Source organism: Hakea prostrata, chromosome 1 (genome assembly GCF_041222555.1).
Source record: "Hakea prostrata isolate BN-2017 chromosome 1, UWA_Hpros_2, whole genome shotgun sequence".
Classification (NCBI taxonomy): domain Eukaryota; kingdom Viridiplantae; phylum Streptophyta; class Magnoliopsida; order Proteales; family Proteaceae; genus Hakea; species Hakea prostrata.
In genome coordinates, this window is record NC_142600.1 from 38,402,628 (window position 1) to 38,420,496 (window position 17,869).

Below are 17,869 nucleotides of genomic sequence, written 5' to 3' on the forward strand. Positions count from 1 at the left end.
CAAACAGAAGAACCATGTATTTGCTGGGCCTTTCAACAAAGCTAGGAAGGACCTAGACTTCAAAGCATCTGAACTCCAGCAAGCATCATCATAGAACTGAAGTGGTGGAACAATGGATCTGAATTTCCTTCATATATTGAGAATGTGGATTGTTTAAAACTCTGAGGAAGAGGAGTTTCCATTATTGTCAGGGGAAAAGGATGCTAACCAAGTGACCTGTAGATGTCATCATTCTCCTTCCTGCCCTCTCTGCCTCATGCCTGACACTTTGCAGGCTGACCAGGGAGGCTGCTCTCCTTCGCTTCTTGTCACGTCTACTACCAAGGGTCAGTGGCCAGGTCCCTCAGACCCTATTTATCAGACTTCCTTGGCAGTTTCTTTGGATTGAGACTCTGCCCCCAGCCGTTTCCTGGCAGGAGATCTCTTCCTGATCCGGATAAGGGCTCCGGTCATGCCCCTCTTCCTCTTCTTGGTGAGAGTAAGCTCTGTGATCAGTTCTCCTCTGATCCTGCATCCGGGGAGTCATGCCTCTTGCAACCTCAACTCGGGAAGGATTGTTCAATCTTTCCTCCTGTAAGAATTGAGGATTAGCTAGGGAAATAATCCCTGCCTGGGATGGTATTCCAACTTGCCTAATGTATGATCTGAAAAGATCAGTTGCTTGCAAGATTTGACAATGCATACCTCCACATTGTGCTAGACCCAGTAGGGGATCTAGCATTTAAGGGGAATTCTAATCGAAACCTCTAGAAATGGATCTGCAAGTCGCAATTGGGTTTCTTGATATCCCGGCAGCTCCATTCTTGTGCTTTTGTCATGAGGTTGATGTTGGAACCAACAGAGGTAGTGCCTGATCCTTCTTGGATTTTTTGGCTCTTGGGCGTAGTTCCCTCAGGCTTCCTTCTTGAACCTCAATCGGTGGTGAATTCTCCACTCTCCAGAGGATGAGCTGTAATTTCTTGTTCAAAGAGAAGTTTCCCACGAACAGCACCAAATATTGAGGCTGAAATTGCCTCTGAGATTGGACCATAGAATGAACCTCTGAATTGATATTGGCTATTCCAAGATCCTTGAGATTCCTCCTAACCCTTGAGTGAATCCCTACAAGACTGAGAACTCCATTAGAGTGAGCCAATCAAGACGACCGGCAGACCTCCTTGGATGGGTCAGCCCAAGATCAACAAAGAAGACGAATAGCAGAAGTTGCAGAGAGTCTCATGTCAGGAGTGAAAGAGAGAAAGCAGGAAAAGAGTTACGTACCACTCATCAATTTCTGGTTTACCTATTTATACCTACCATCCTTGTGCAAGTCAGTTATGCTTAGTCAGCTTCATTCTCTGCTGTTAGATCATTCCAGCTGTAGTTGTCGGCCCTGATCTTGAGATAAACTGATAACCAGGTCTGTCAAGAGCTGGCCACTGATCCGACCTCCTAATCAATTGACCTGACGATGATCTGTTGACTGGACCGGTATGAACCAGTGGTTGGGTATTATTGTCATAACAAGTATATTTTAAAATTAGTCAAACTAAGACAATGAAAATACAGTACGTAAGATCTTTTGAACATACACATTGGAATTCAGTAATTCAGCCAAATATCTCTTGATGGAAACAATAATTATTTCAAAGAATTTTCAGGAAAAAAGTGGAAGTATCAGATTTTCTTCAACTCCTGGATAATTTCAAAATCCATGACGTACTTTACATAGAGGAATGAGACACCTCTGATTCCTTCACAAACAGATTGTTTTCTACAGTTCATAATATACACCAAGTAACAGATCTCTTCAAATCCTAGAAATTACAATGTTGTTGTGTCTTATTTTACATAAAGAACCTGACACCTCTGATTGCTTCACTACTAGATTGTCTTAAAACAGTTCAATATATAAACAAGGTAAGCAAAATTATGGAAAACAATTCAATAAATACACTAGTTAAGGACAGTTAATGGAGACGTTTCAACTTTTTAGGTTCATTCCTTTCAAGAAAAACATTAGTAAAATATTTTCTAAGAAGTATCATATGCCAAAGGTAGGTGTCAAACTAGGAGATGTGGATACGCAAGTTACCTGTTAACATTGGCCACCAATTATTATACAAAGCACATGCCTGCATCAAAATGCAAGATGAATGAAAGATTTTTTAGGAATTATGAGGTGAGAAATTTTTAACTCCCAAAAAATGCACCATAAAGGTGATTGTCAGACAATAATAGTACTCACCAGTATTTGCAACACGATTCCTGTAGAGACCAAAATTGCTAAAATAGCAACTTTCCCAGTGTGCAAGCAATGAACAACATAGCCAGGTAAGTCCGCCATGATTTAAATTAATTATCCCATACAAAGCTCTCTAAAGGAACAACTGACAGATTGAAGCTGATAGAGCAACATAAATGAAAATATCAGCTGGAAGCATGGAATAATGTTGCATTACATAATAAATTTACTTTATCTTTATACATAAACATAAAATAGGTTGCAACAAATAAGAAACTCCTTTCTAATTCTTTATCCAGTTATGGTTAAAGAACCAAGTACTGCTGGATGGTTCAGAAGCACTAAATTTAGTCAAAAAGATGGAGCAGAAGGAAGCAATATCCAAGGTTCTAAAGTTAGCATTCCAAAAACCATAAGCTGTGAACTAAGAAAATGAGACCAAAACAGCAGGTACAAAAGGCAACATCTAGTCAATAGATCCATATAAATATTTATTACTATCATCCTCACAATTCACATATTTAGAATTCTCCAAACCACCCTTGTGAAACAGAGAATGTGGGAATTATCATTAAACATTGGAAATACATTTGCAAAAAGAAGTCCACTTAGTGCCAACAAAATCATTAGTACACAAGCAACAACCACTTACCCCAAGTTTCCAACTAAATGGGGTTGGTCACATCAATTTGGAGGAAACTGAGACAGTAACAAAAAGAGAGTAACCAAGAAGTAAAAACAGACAATAGGTAGCAAAGGCAGTAGCCAAAGCAGGCATCCTGTGATCCAGCCCTATAAGGGGTTTGTGTTATAGGTTCTTGTCCTCCAAACAACTCTATCTGCAGTCATACTAGGATCAAGCCCCATCACATGCATATCCTTTGTTAGGCGCCTCTCCAATAGACAGCCTAGGCCCACAGCTTGCCTCTACTGTTTTACTAAAGACAAGCTAAATCTGGTCACTTTCCTTGTTGGTGCATCTATCGGTCTTCATTGGATATGCACATACCACTGCAAGTAGATGTCCCAAAGCTTGTCCCAAATTGTTGCAACTCCAAATTCATTTCTAATACAAACATAATTTACCCTATCTTTACTAGTCTTGCTGCACATTCTACTCAACATCCTCACCTCTGTTACACCGATATCTGTATTGGTTTCTTAACTGCACGGCATCCCAGTCCATATGTTATGGCTGGTCTTACTACCATCCTACAAAATTTCCCCTTAAACATGATCACGTGATTACTGTCACATAATAATGCAGATGCATCTCCTCACTTCATCCATCCTACTTCAATTGGGTGGAAAATGTCTTCTTCTACATCACCACCTCAGTTAAAGGTCGACCTAACTTATCAGAAGCATTCACTTTTGGTAGCTCTCACTCCTCAACTTTTACCACTATATCCACTCTCATGGTGAACTAGAGTTATATCTCGTGTGTTCTTTACTTGTCTTAAAACCACTAGATTCCAAACTTGGTCTCCATAATTCTAGCTTCGAGATAATCCCTTTCCTTGTCTCATCTATTAAAACAATATCATCAACGAAAAGCATACACCACAGGAGCTTATCTTGGATTTGTGTGGTTAAATCATCCATGATCAATGCAAACAAATAAAGGCTTAGAGCTGAACCTTGGTGTCACCCAATTGTAATTAGGAAGCCAGTTCCTTGGCTCTCTATACTTCTAATGCTTATTCCCACACCACATATACTTCCCTCCCTCTACTCTAAGACATCCCAAATAAGCTATCTAATTACTTTGTTATCTATAAAAACATACACCGAGGGACCTCATCTTGGATTCATTAAGGTGCCTGGACATCTAGGGGTAAAGCACTGTTTCTGTGCAGACCGCGATAGTGGTACCAAATTGAGGCAAATTCTAAATACTAGATATGACCCTCCCCCGAAAAAGAAGGGTCAAGATCAGCTAGCGAGAGTATGGGGGACAACCTTCATCGTCAAGAGGGAAAAATAGCCCATATCACCAGCTAAAGCCCTTGAATGAGCACTTAGTAATAAAGGAGGTATGGAAGCTAAGACAACTAAGAGGTTTGCCTAGAAGAACCTACCCTTGAAAGAGTGAGTAATAGCTCAGTGATCGAGCACTCTTGCGCCAAAGATGAATGGGGCTAAGCGATTTGCCAAAGCTTTGGGATGTAAAAATGCACTGGTTGAGGAGTGTTCCACCTTATTAGAGGGAAGCACCCGGACAAGTAGGTGTGGACGAAGCACAAGCAAGATTTCTTTCTGCAAGCTCTAAAATTTTACATAAGCCTTTTCAGAAAATAAGTAGCTTCTACCATGGATCCCCCTATTATATGACCAACCTGTTCTCTGTTATACACTTATACTAGCCTCTCTTCCTAGATGACTTCAATGATTTTTTTCCCCATTGTTAAGAAACAAAATGTTGGTAGAATGACTTATCAATAAATGTGATCTCAAGCCCTCTATTTAAAATAAAGTGGAAAGAACATTATTACATAAATACCCTTACTTGGGTAACAAGAAATAGAAATTTACATGAACAAAAACTCTAAAATATAGTTGAACTCCTAGTAGAACTCAACCAACACTCCCCCTCAAGTTAAGGCATAGATATTAGTCATGCCCAACTTACCTACAATAGGACGGAAATCTCCTTCTTTCAAAACCTTAGTGAAAACATCTGCCACTTGGTCTCCAAACCTCACAAAATGCATGCAAATAAGCCCTTGTTCCAACTTTCTTTTGACAAAAAACCTGTCAATTTCAATGTGCTTAGTTCGATCATGTTGCACAAGATTATTAGCAATACTAATAGCAACCTTATTGTCACAATATAGCATCATAGGGTTTAGAACTTGGACTCCAATATCTTGTAGCAAGCCTTTCAACCATAGTAGCTCACAAACTCCATGAACCATAGCTCTATATTAAACTTTGATACTGGATAAAGCTACCACATTCTGTTTCATACTTCTCTAAGTAACTAGATTACCTCCAACAAAGGTACACTATCCTGAAATTGACTTTCTGTCTAGAGATCCAGCCCCAATTTGCATCAGTGTATGCTTCAACTCTTAGATTATCAGTGGGTGACAAAAGTATTCTTTTTCCAGGAGTTCCCTTCAAATACTATAGTATTTTGGTAACAACCTTCATATGAGCTAAATATGGATCATGCATGAATTGGCTCACTATCCCCACGGCATAAGCGATGTCTGGCCTAGTGTGAGACACGTAAATAAGCTTCCCTACCAGCCTTTGGTGTCTTCCTTTGTCCACTGGTTCTCCCTCTTTTTCTTTAAGTTTAGCTCTAGCTTCAATGGGATATCAATTGCATTACACCCCAATATTCCCACTTCTGATAATAAATCAAGGACATATTTTCTTTGGAATAGGAATATACCCTTCTTTAATCGAGCCACCTCAATCCCTAAGAAGTACTGTAACTTCCCTAGATCTTTAATCTCAAATTCTCTGCCAAAAAAGTCCTTCAACCTTTGAATTTCTTCACCATCATTCCCTGTGATGACAATATCATCTACAATAAGAAGTGTGATGTTAGTACCTGACTTATTGACAAATAGTGTATGATCAGCATTGCTTTCCTTGTACCCAATAGAAGTCATTGCCTTTAGGAGGTGTCCAAACCAGCATCTAGGAGACTGCTTTAACCCATAATTTGACCTCTTCAACCAACAAACTTACCTTGCAGTATTGTCATCAGAGAAATCATGTGGGATTTTCATATAGATTTCTTCCTCTAACTCCCCATATAAGAAGGCATTCTTTATGTCTAGTTGGTGCAAGTTCCAGTCTTTGTTCACAGCTACAGACAACAGAACTCTAATAGTGTTCAATTTCGCAGCAGGGGCAAAAGTCTCCTGATAATCAATCCCATAGGTCTGGGTAAACCCCTTTGCAACTAGTCTAGCCTTCAACTTGTTGACTTATCCATCCATATTTTGTTTAACCACAAACAACTATTTGCAGCCCACTGGTTTTTTTCCCGAAGGAAGTGTAACCAGTTCCCAAGTATCATTTTTCTTCATTGCCTACATTTCCTCTACCATAGCTGCCTTCCATCTCTTATTAGCATAGGCTTCCTACCAACTTTTAAGAACAAAGATATAGATGATAGAGAGGATATAAAATCATGGTAAGAGTCAAACAAAGAGTCATAAGAGACATATTTAGCTACGGGATGCTGAGTATAAGATCTAACTCTTTTTCTAACAGCAATAGGAAGATCAGAAAAAAGATACCTCAAGGGGAACAATAAAATCTAATTCTAGAGTAGGAGACTGAAGTGGTAATGTGTCACCTTTCTCCACCTGCTTTAGCCGATTGTAATTTTTCCTCTAATAAGTCTGCACCTTCTTATTCGGGCCAATTTTGTTTTGAAAGACCTCAATAGTGTGCCTCACAAGAGTGGTCTCCCTTTGACCAAGTTCTTCACATGGTCAGAAAACTGAGGGGGAGAATTAGAGTCCTCAGGTATACTGGCTGAAGTCTCCCCCTAGTCAGGAAACACGTTGTGTTGTGGTGGTGTAATAGAAAGGTCTAAAGTTGGAAAGAGCACCTCTCCTTTAGAACTCTCCCCTTAGAGAGGTGTATAGTAAGGGCAAGACTCATTAAAAATGACATTCATGGAGACAATGGTTTTCCTAGACGGAGGATGATAACATTTGTACCCTTTCTGAGTGGCAGAATACCCTAGAAAAATGTAGAGTAGGCCACGAGGAGCCAGTTTACTTTGATGGATTGTCATTCTACCATAACAGACACATTCAAAAACCTTTAGGGGAATAATAAAAGAAGAGGTTCCTGGAGAAGCTCATTAGGGCATTTAAAACCAAGTATCCTACTGGACATCTTATTCATAAGGTAAGAGGCAGTGAGTATAGCATCACTCTAGTATTGGTCAGGGACATTCATAGCAATCATAAGTGACTGGGTTATCTCTAAAAGATGTCGATTCTTCCTTTCGACAACCCTATTTTAGGCAACTATATCAACACAACTAGTCTAATATATTATGCCAGAGTCAAAGAGATATCTCTGAAATTCACTGTCATTATACTATGTGCCACTGTCACTGCGAAGGATCTTCATAGTGGCATTGATCTGAGTCTTAATCATATTATGAAAATCACGAAAACATCGAAAAAACTCATTTTTTTGTTTTAAAAAATAAATCCATGTAGAATAAGAGTGACAATTGATGAGCAGATTTACGTGTGAAATCTTAAGGCATAAAGCATGCATTTTACACACTTAGAATGGAGCTACCTTGGGTTTTATGTTGTTTTTGCAGATATTAGGACTTTTTAAGATTTAAGCAAATATTTGGAGTTTTGGGTATGAAACATGCAATTTTACACGTCAAGAGGTCCGTTCAACTTCTCAAGTGCTAAAATGGGCCTGATCTGGAGCATGATGGGCTAGAGATGTGATTATGGGCCAACTCCAAAATATTTTAGGGATACATTTTTATCTGCGGCTGAGATTAGAAATTATCAATCAAATCTACAGAGGTATTATTGAGAGAGTTATAATGGAGAAAAAGAGTCATTGCATACTTCAATATCTTATTTCCTATTTGGGACTTTATCAAAGAAAGAAAAAGAGGAAAAAGAATTATATTCAGAGAAGGAAGAGGGAAAATTCCCGTTTTTGAATGTCTTTATCCAATTTCGATCAAGCCCTTCATCGAATGGTCATTCGGTGTCCGATCGAGCTGATTTTTGGAGGAGAGCTTCATGACTTCTTGATCCTCAAATCCAACGGTGGAATTGTGCATTTGATCTCTCAAAGTCAATCCGATTAGTACGCCAAAACCCTAATTGGTTGAGTCAGATAGGAACTTTGAGTTTGATTCAAACTCTATCAAGATTCATATCCCTTGTAAACTCTATAAAAGGAGAGCATACTCCATCAAGGGAGGACGCGTTTTAGAGCTTAGGAAGAGCACATTTTCTTTTCTCTTTGGTTTATTTAGGCTTTCTTTAGTTTTCTTTGATGCCTTTTGTGAGATTCTAATTTCTAGATTGAATGTTTAGGTTTAATTTTTCTATGTAATGCAATTTCAAGTTCAAGTTCAAGTTTCAAGTTTGAGGATTCGTTTTTCTCTGGGTCTAGCAATTGCAGATCCAGATCTAGTTGTTAGGGTTGGTTGAGATTTAAATCGTTTGTTCAATTCTTTTTTATTATTTGAAGTTCAAAGATCCAAGTAGTAACATTCTTCAATAATCTTCTCTCCCCCCTCCATTCCTACTTCTATCTACCCCTCCATATTCTTAATTTAGGATTTACTTTCAACATTTATTTATTGCTCTCCCTTCCCCCGGGTCCTTGATCAAAGATGCCTACAGTCATGCCTCTCTTTGGTTAAAATTTCCCTTTTCCTTTTATTGCTTTGATTATTTCCTTTCTGCAATTTTTTTTTCTAATATCCGTTCCCCCGATCAGTGGACTGTAAACTATAGCAAAGGGTCCACGGTCAAAGTCATTATAATTATACTCCCCTTCCTAAATCCAGAGCTGACACTCGGATCAATTCCCTTTTATTTTTATTTATTTATTGTTCGCATTTTTTTCTGCCTTTTATTAATTATGCGTTGGTTATGTTTGCTTTATTTTTCGTCTCAATTAGATAGCATTAGATGTATGGATTAGGACCGCTCGTTTAGTTTAATTAATTAGTTAACAAATTTGAATCATTGCACTCTTGCATTATCATTAAGAGGTTAAATTCTAAAGTGGCATATCTCCTTGAGATCGACCCGTTAGCTACACAATACCGTGCACTTGCGGTTATTTTTATTTTACAAACAACAATCAATAAAAGTAACAGAGTACCTATGGCCAATAATAGACACACGTCGGCAAGGGCCCCACACATCAGTATGAACTAGTCCAAAATGAATAGATTTTCTATTATAAAGAAAAGATAAATGAGTAGAATGAGTCTACTTTGCAAAAAATGCAGGCTTCACAAAAAAATTCATCCTTTTTACAAGAAGAAACTAAATCGGAAAATATTTTCTTAAGAGTTCCTAAAGGGGGATGACCTAGCCTACGGTGCCACTGCTGAAGGTCTGATATTACCGAATGGACTTGATTAGGAGATGCAGTCAGAGCAAAAGTAGATCCATAATTGACTCCAACAGATAAAGTCCATTGTCTAGTTTACCACTTATCTAAAGGAACACTTGATTTGCCTTCTTATGATGCCTCATACCTAAGCACATACCTAATGATGCAAGATCAGCACCTATTTGAGCTTATATTTCTTTAGGTAAGTCTAGGGTTTTGATTACCTACGACATGGTTTAGTCCTTTAGTTTTAAAGCGTATTGGGCCATATAATGGGCTTTCAATGGGAGCATCTGGCTTAAGTATTAAGACAGTTTTAAGTATGTAAACTTTTCCCACCTTAATTTACGAGGGCATGATAGTTATTTTCTTATATTATATTTCAATTCTAAGTGTCCCTAGTCATAAGCCTATAAGGAATTTTAGGTCTAATAGGGTCTTAAGTTCTATTTCTTTTAGAGTCATGGCGTTGTTTAACCCTTTTTTACCCCCTATAGCAAAGAATAAGATACAAATTTGGTTATTATATGAAATTTCTCAACTTTAATACCATAAATACCAAACATTATAGCCACTTTACTATTCTCAGTCAAGATAATATACTTTGCCCCTTGGTAAGGTATCTCCAAGGTGTTTTATTATAGGTTCTTTGTGAATACGGCAACTGATGCAGAATTGAAGGCATATATAAGAAAGAAAAGCCTAATGGGTCAAGCCCATCAAAGGCCTAAAGCAATCACCGAAATCATCCCATGGCTTTCATAGGCTAGGATTGTTTTAGTGGATTAAAGTCAGCCCACATATTTTGATCTCTATGGTCTAGACCCAAGCCCAAGTATAGTTCTTGAAAAGTCAATAAAAGGGGTTGTGCTTTGAAAATAAAAATAAAAATAAAAAACTCATTGTCAAAGGAGTTGTCCTTTGTTAAGAGTTAGATAGTAGTTGGGTTATTGATAGTAGACCTGTAAATGGAAAGCCAAAATCCACCTCCGAATTCGCATTCATATTCGTTTAAGGGTATCCGTATCCGAAAATTTTCTTACTGGAAAATATCCATATCCGTCCGCTATGTAACCGGATTCAGATTCGGATAATTGCTTATCGGATCGGATAATATCCAGATAAAAATTTATCCGGATAGAGCAAAGTATTCAACATTTTTTTATCTGAAAATGGATGATAATCGGATTCGGATACCAATAATCGGTAATCGGATAATCGGAAATTGTCCTATTAAAATAAAGTATTAAAAAATTAAAAAAAAAAAAAAAGAGGCTAATAATTGGATAGTTTCGGATTCGAATTCGGATGCCTTCTCTAAATCTCTACCAGATTCGGATTCGGATTCGGATATCAGTTTTGCTAATCGGATTCGGATTTAGATACTGGTGTATCCGAGCCGAATCCGATCCGTTTACAAGTCTAATTGATAGGTCGGTGTTAGTGGTTGGATGTTACAATTAATGTTTATGTCTCTTTAGAATGCTATATGAAAGAAACTTATGTAAGAGGGTGAGACATAACACAACCCATCATTTGAAATCAAATTGCTTTGTTAGCATTCCCTTTCTATGGAGAATCTTTGTGTTTGATCAAGGAAGGTTGGTGTGTGATCCAATAGATCCACCTTGCGGTATAAAGCCCGGATGTTCTTTTGTGTTCTTATTGTTCTCTCAATGCCCTCATATTGTTCTTTCAATTTCTACATCATTGGCAAGTCTAGTCTACCGATCTACACTTCAGCCTCATTCCCAATTTAGCTTATAATTCTGCCCCAATTTTGAGGATCTATTCAGCCCGTAATGTTATGTTATCATCTTTATAATACCACTCTAGTTTTCAGCCCTCTTTCGCATATGAATTATGTTTCATTTTAAGACTATCAAATCTGAAACTGATTCCCTGTGAAAGGTCCTATTTGGCTACTGTTTTGATCAATCAAATACAGTACTACATTATTTGCTATCAGAGCCATAACAGGGAATGAAAATTCTGGTCTATCCAGTCCAACTGATCTTATGTTAGCAATGATGAAAATATTTCAGCAACTAAGCAACCAAATCACTTCAAATCATAAACCAGTGGAAGTGAGGCTCTCAAGCAATAAGGGCCGAGTTGCTGCCTCTACTTATGCTCCAGGTCCTCCACTTGGCAAAGAATCCAGCCAACTCACTCTATAACCAACTTTCCTACTCGAAAGAATATAGATAAAGGACCCCAAAGGATTCCAATTGTGCAACCAACACTCAAAGAGCACATACAGAGTTATTTCACTGGAGAACAACCTACATTCAATAGGCATGTTGGAGGCTCTCAAAAGGTTAAGCTTGAACAAAAGGAGTTTATTCATACTAGCCATAATACAGGGCTGATATTAGATCTTGTTATAAGAAAATTTACCCCTCAGTCTGAGGTGACATTCCTTCCACCTATCAAAGAGTTACTTTCTGATTTTTCTGATGTGGTTCCTGATGAGTTGCCTAATGAGCTACCTCCCATACACAATATTCAACATGCTATTAATTTGGTACCAGGTTCGGTGTTACCAAACCCACCAGCTTATCGCCTCAGCTCTACGGAGCATAATGAACTCGAAAGACAAGAGGACAAGATACTGGAAGAAATGAACATAAGCAATGTCTTTAACGTGCTTGTCTTCATATTTATGTAGGACATTGCTCTGATGATGGAGACAACAAACAGATGTTGAGGCTACCCCAACTCAAGCCACCAATCTATGACGCCATTGAGGAGGTTGTGGATGACTTTTACAAAATCACTCGTCGTGGTCAAAGGGAAGAATTGTCGACGACATGATAGTACTTGGATTCATGCTAACAATTTCAAGAAACTCAATCCCGACCTATATAAGCGTTACATGTCATTCACCCCTTCGTCGGAGACGATGTTTTCAAGTCGGGGAGAGTTGATGCAGAATTGAAGGCATATATAAGAAAGAAAAGCTTAATGGGTCAAGCCCATCAAAGGCCTAAAGCAATCACTGAAATCAGCCCATGGCTTTCATAGGCTAGGACTGTTTTAGTGGGTTAAAGTCAGCCCACATATTTTGATCTCTATAGTCTAGACCCAAGCCCAAGTCTAGTTCTTGAAAAGTCAATAAAAGGGGTTGTGCTTTGAAAATAAAAAATAAAAAACTCATTGTCCAAGGAGTTGTCCTTTGTCAAGAGTTAGGTAGTAGTTGAGTTATTGATAGGTAGGTGTTAGTTAGTGGTTAGATGTTACAATTAATATTTGTCTCTTTAGAATGCTATATAAAAGAGACTTATGTAAGAGGGTAAGACATAACACAACCTATCATTTGAAATCAAATTGCTTTGTTAGCATTCCTTCTCTATGGAGAATCCTTGTGTTTGATCAAGGTAGGTTGGTGTGTGATCCAATTGATCCACCTTGCGGTGTGAAGCCCGGGTGTTACTTTATGTTCTTATTGTTCTCTCAATGCCCCCATATTGTTCTTTCAATTTCTACATCATTGGCAAGTCTAGTCTGCCAATCTACACTTCAGCCTCATTCCCAATTTAGCTTATAATTCTGCCCCATTTTTGAGGATCTATTCAACCCGTATTGTTATGTTATTATCCTAATAATCCCAATCTAGTTTTCAGCCCTCTTTCACATATGAATTATGTTTCATCTTAAGACTATCAAATCTGAAATTGATTCCTTGTGAAACGTCCTATTTGGCTATTGTTTTGATCAATCATATACAGTACACATTAGCAAATAGCAAGAGATCAAGTGCCAACATTCAACCTCGAACCAGTAAAACCAGCAAGAGATCAAGTGCAACCACGATCAATACAAATAATGAAAAGAAAATTTACTAATTATAACTCTTCTTTATAAATGGAGAAGGGATAGCTGATGGGCAATCTCAGCCGTCGGTTTCTCACCCAAAGCTATCTCAACTGTTGAACATGGATTTTACTCCATAACTGAGCCTATTATGTCACGAATCAATTTCTTCACAAGACTCACATTATATAGCCATTAAAGGGCCTATTTATAGCTTGACTAAAGCTTTACACCAAATAGAACTTAATTGGCTGAAAATAGAAACTAATATCCTAGCAACTAGAGGCAATAGGACTTACGGAGAACAGAAACCAATTAAATTTAGAAACTACTAGATTTTATATTTCAGCCCACATGCATAAAATAGAAACTAAACTGAAGTCCTAAATCTCCCAAGAATAAGCTCTTCATGTAATCTCATATGGGCCCCACAAAATTCTTCCCAATATGCAAAATAATGGACTGTGAACAATGATGTGATCAGTGTTCTGGCCTCCCTTCTTCATGTTTCTTATTGTGGCAACCCAGGATGACTAGTCAAATTGTGGAGCAGGGGACCTTCTATTTTGACTAGCTGGCTGGTATGAACTTGCCTCTAGCACTGGTTAGAATCGGTCCTAGCTGGTTCATTCATGAGCTGGATCCAATGTGTCCTGGTTCTACACCAGCTCTCCCCTCCTTAGAAATAATTCAACCCTGAATTTTGGAAAATGAGGGGCTGATCTTCATGTTGTGGATGTCTGTCTTCAACCCATAGCAAAATTCAGGCAGCTCCTTGTAGCTAGGAATGTGATTGTATAGGCAAGGAGGGCTGTTCTCAAGGTACTTTGGAGGAATTATAAACTCCTGATGCTCTACATCTTTTCTAATGTGTCCTTTAGTTCATAAGAGGTTGCAGTCATCTTCAAATCAGATTTGAGCTTCACTGGTAAAGGGGCTTCATTGGCTTCACTACCAGCTTGCAAGGATTCCGCTCGAGTGCATGCTAGCAAAGGCTTTGTAACCTGTTTCCCTTTACTTGTAAGCTGTTGAGGATCTTTACCTTCTTCGCTTGCTGGCGGCTTCTCTAGCATGGGTTTTAAGAGTACTTAAAGCTTCACATTGGACAGCTTTCAACTTTGCTTCGTCACCGATACATTGAGGGGGTTGAGCACCAGTTCTTTTCCTTTGAAACAAACAAACATTAGTTTCTAGTGCTTCCCACCAGGAGATTGTTGTCATAGATCCATGGTCTTCCTAGATTATGTAAATAAGGCCTATAAAATTACCTTCTTAGCTTGCTGGCGGCTTCTCAAGCATTGGTTTTAAGAGTTCTTGACGCTTCACATTGGACAGCTTTCAACTTTGCTTTCATTACCGGTACATTGAGGGGGTTTGAGAACCAACTGTTTTCCTCTGAAATCAAACAAACATTGGTTTCTAGTACCTTCCCACCAGGAGATTGTTGTCATAGATCCATGGTATTCCTAGATTTTGTAAATAAGGCCTATAAAGTTCTGATGTAATAGTGAGGAAAGCAATGAGAATTACTATCTTCATTCCTCTGCCTTCTTCCCCTTTCTAGGCTCTGAATCTGCTTCTCAATTCCCTTCAGGTTGTCCATAACCCTCCATTCTTCTGGAGTTCGTATCAAAAACTCAGCAACTTTTGGAGAAAGTTTGTGATGTTATCAAGTTCAACGGCTGCAACAGAAAACAACTTGCAAGAACAGCATCACGTCAGTCGAATGGCGTAGCAGCTCTGATGATGCATGAAAACAACAGCAGTTTTGGATACTCCTTACAGTGGTTTCAGGACCTTCAATTACACAGTGCAAGTAGGGTTTAAATGCATGGAAGGAATAAGAGAAAATAGAAGAAGAAAAGCAGGGTTGAAGGGGAGGGGCTATCTCAGCACTAGGTCGCTCAGCCACAACTGTCTCAGCTGTTGGACATGGATTACTCAAAAAGCAATGGCAATGTGGCCTGCAATTTCAATTTCTTTAAAAGCGTTGATCTATTGCAACGAAGGGGCCAAAATATAGCTTGGCTAAAGCTTTACGAGAAACAGAAAGTTTCTAAAATTAAATATAGAGACTTACGATGACATAGCAACCTGATGAATATACAAACTTAGAAAATCAGAAACCAGAATGGAAACTAGGCTCTATAGTTCAGCCAGCATAAGAACTAGAAACTAATATTAGAAACTAAACTAAGCTTCTAAATTTCCAGAGAATAAAATTTCAATGGATATGATCTTAAGCCCCATAAATCTTCTCACTTAAGTCAAATATAGGACTCTGACCATCTGAATAGTGTTTTGGCCCTTCTAGGAGCCTAACTAAGCTGATTGGACTGGCTTCAGGGGGCTTTGTCAAGTGCTATTCCATCTGGTGGTTCCATACTCTTCCTCTATCCAACTCTTGATTCTACATCAGGGTAGATCAGATATTTCACCTTCAGGGATATTAGTAACCCTGCAATAATTGTAATATTATGCTAGTTTGGGCCTTTTTTTTTGTTGGGGCAGGGGGTGGAACATAGGCAGAGGGAGATAGCAATGAAGCTACATAAACTAGAGGGATCGATTAGTAAATCAGGAAAGTGCAGGGGAGATATCAATAACTTCAATCAATAATTTCCAAAAGTTAAGGGGTGTTATTGTATTTAATATAGAACCATAGACAAATTATAAATGGATGGAGAACCATAGACAAATTATAAATGGATGGGGCTCTTAAGTGTTTTTATGTTTTCCCACATACTTTCAAATAGATAGAAAAAGGACAGACAAATTTAGAACATGCATATGGAAATATAGAAAGGTGTATACACAATTAATTAAAGATACTAGAGCAAACAGTAAGCAACAGGTAGGTGCTTAGATGATGGAACAAATAAACACATGCTAAGCAATGATAGAGATTAAAAAACAAGAAGAAACCCATCCAAGTAAGTCATAAGTCGGACAAGATTTTAAATATTTTCCTACAATACAATACATTTGCGGAAGTAGAACTAAAAATACCCAAAGAAAGAAAGATGGGAAGGGGGGAACTAGAAAGGCTGGATCAGGTTCTTTTACTGATCCCACACAAATAGTGGATCTATCAGTATAAATCAGGATAACAAGAATGCTTCTCATACGAGAACCTGAACTCAGAATTGGAGGCATTTAAAGTAGAATCCACCCACCATTTTCCCAGTAAATTACAGCAGACGGAGTTGAAGGAAGTTAGAACCTCGCTAAAATTAAAGCTATATGGACCCTCTAGAATGGCACTATTGCACCTTGAGAATGCACTCTTTCAAAATAACTATTACAAGCCTCTGCCTCCAGTAGCAGACGTGGAGGATGATAGACAAGAGTAGTAGACACAACCATTTCCAGTATTCTTCACTATAGCTCCTCATTGAAGAAAATTCCCAACGCTTTTATCTTCCCATTTAAACAGAGACCGTAAGGACCCATATCCCCCATCTCAAATAACTTAACGCTTGAATATAACTGATCTACCCTGCACAATTTTCGGTACTTACCTTTCAAAGAAAACTTTTCCCTTGGACTAAGAACGTTATTTAAGCTACTATTTTTATACTTCACTAAACCACAAAATTGCAACTTACAATTATCTGCGATCTAACAAAACCATTTTACTACAAGTCAGTACAGAAAACAAGCAGAAACATTTACAAAGGTCAGAAAAATATAAACCCTCGAAATCAAAGTGAATATCACAAATCTGATTATTATTAGACATAAAATTTCAGAGACACTTGTGGTCAAAAATATTATCAAATGACATGACAAATCAATCTCTCTTTTTTTTCGTAACTATAACAAATCAATCTCTTTGTCGGTCTGAAACCTACAGGGGAAGATTTCAAGATGGAAAAGGTTTCTATACGTACCTGCAACTCAATTGCACATTCAAAAGGTTTTACTCTACGGTTTCGATTTGATTCTATTAATATGATTCGCCACGTTCCTTGAACAAACCCCCCAAATGGCACTAATTTTCCTCGGCTACGTTATCATTTTTTGGTCTTTTGGGTGAAAACTCTTGGCCACTTATCGCCGCGGACGAAGATTTTATCAGTGTAAGTAAATACAAGGGATTGTATGCAAGGTCCAACATGTCCGATCATGTCCCCGTGTCGGTGGCTGGCGACACCATCTACACACCGCGAGATTTCGCCGACATGTCAGGCGACTTCTTGTGGGTGTCGATGAAAAATTGACTCCTGAATTCAAAGGATGTTTAGGGTCATTTTAGCTTGAATTTTATTGTGAAACCTAATTTGATGCTAATAAACACACTGGAAACATTATTTTAGCATGAAAATCACTTAATCTAAAGTTTTTGATTGGCACACGTCCGGCCATATGCAAGCAAAACTAGAAGTTTTGAAAATTCATATAAACTAATGTAGAATGCAAAGAAAACACAAATACACAACTAGTGAATATATGTACTAAAGTTTACAATTCAGTATACAATTATCTTGAGTATGGCTCATGCTTCACATTTTGTTGTCGACGAACAAGGGGTCCCACTCCCCGATGAACCGGCGGGGTCCGAGGAGGCCATCTGGCAGGGGTGTGGGGGCAACACCCCCGAAGCCTGTAAAGGTCCTACGTCACTTTGACAAAAATCGAACAAAAAATGGTGAAAAATCGAATGAAGTTTTATTAAATATGGTGAAGTTGGCGATATATCATCGAAAAAAAATCGACTTTTCGCGATATATC

The 17,869-nt window shown here is 38.3% G+C and overlaps 1 protein-coding gene across 1 annotated transcript in view; it reads right to left on the reverse strand.

Annotated features, from left to right (window-relative positions):
* LOC149028919 (Vacuolar protein sorting 55 (VPS55) family protein) overlaps window positions 1–17,275 on the reverse strand; it is a 45,140-nt gene extending 27,865 nt beyond the window's left edge. The window contains exons 1-3 of the mRNA XM_089139390.1: window positions 17,029–17,275; window positions 2,228–2,383; window positions 2,075–2,114 (exon numbers count right to left, since the gene is read on the reverse strand). Coding sequence (XP_088995516.1) covers window positions 2,075–2,114; window positions 2,228–2,326 — 139 coding nt within the window. The 5' untranslated portion in view covers window positions 2,327–2,383; window positions 17,029–17,275. The remainder of the gene's footprint in view (window positions 1–2,074; window positions 2,115–2,227; window positions 2,384–17,028) is intronic.
* Window positions 17,276–17,869: the final 594 nt, after the last annotated feature.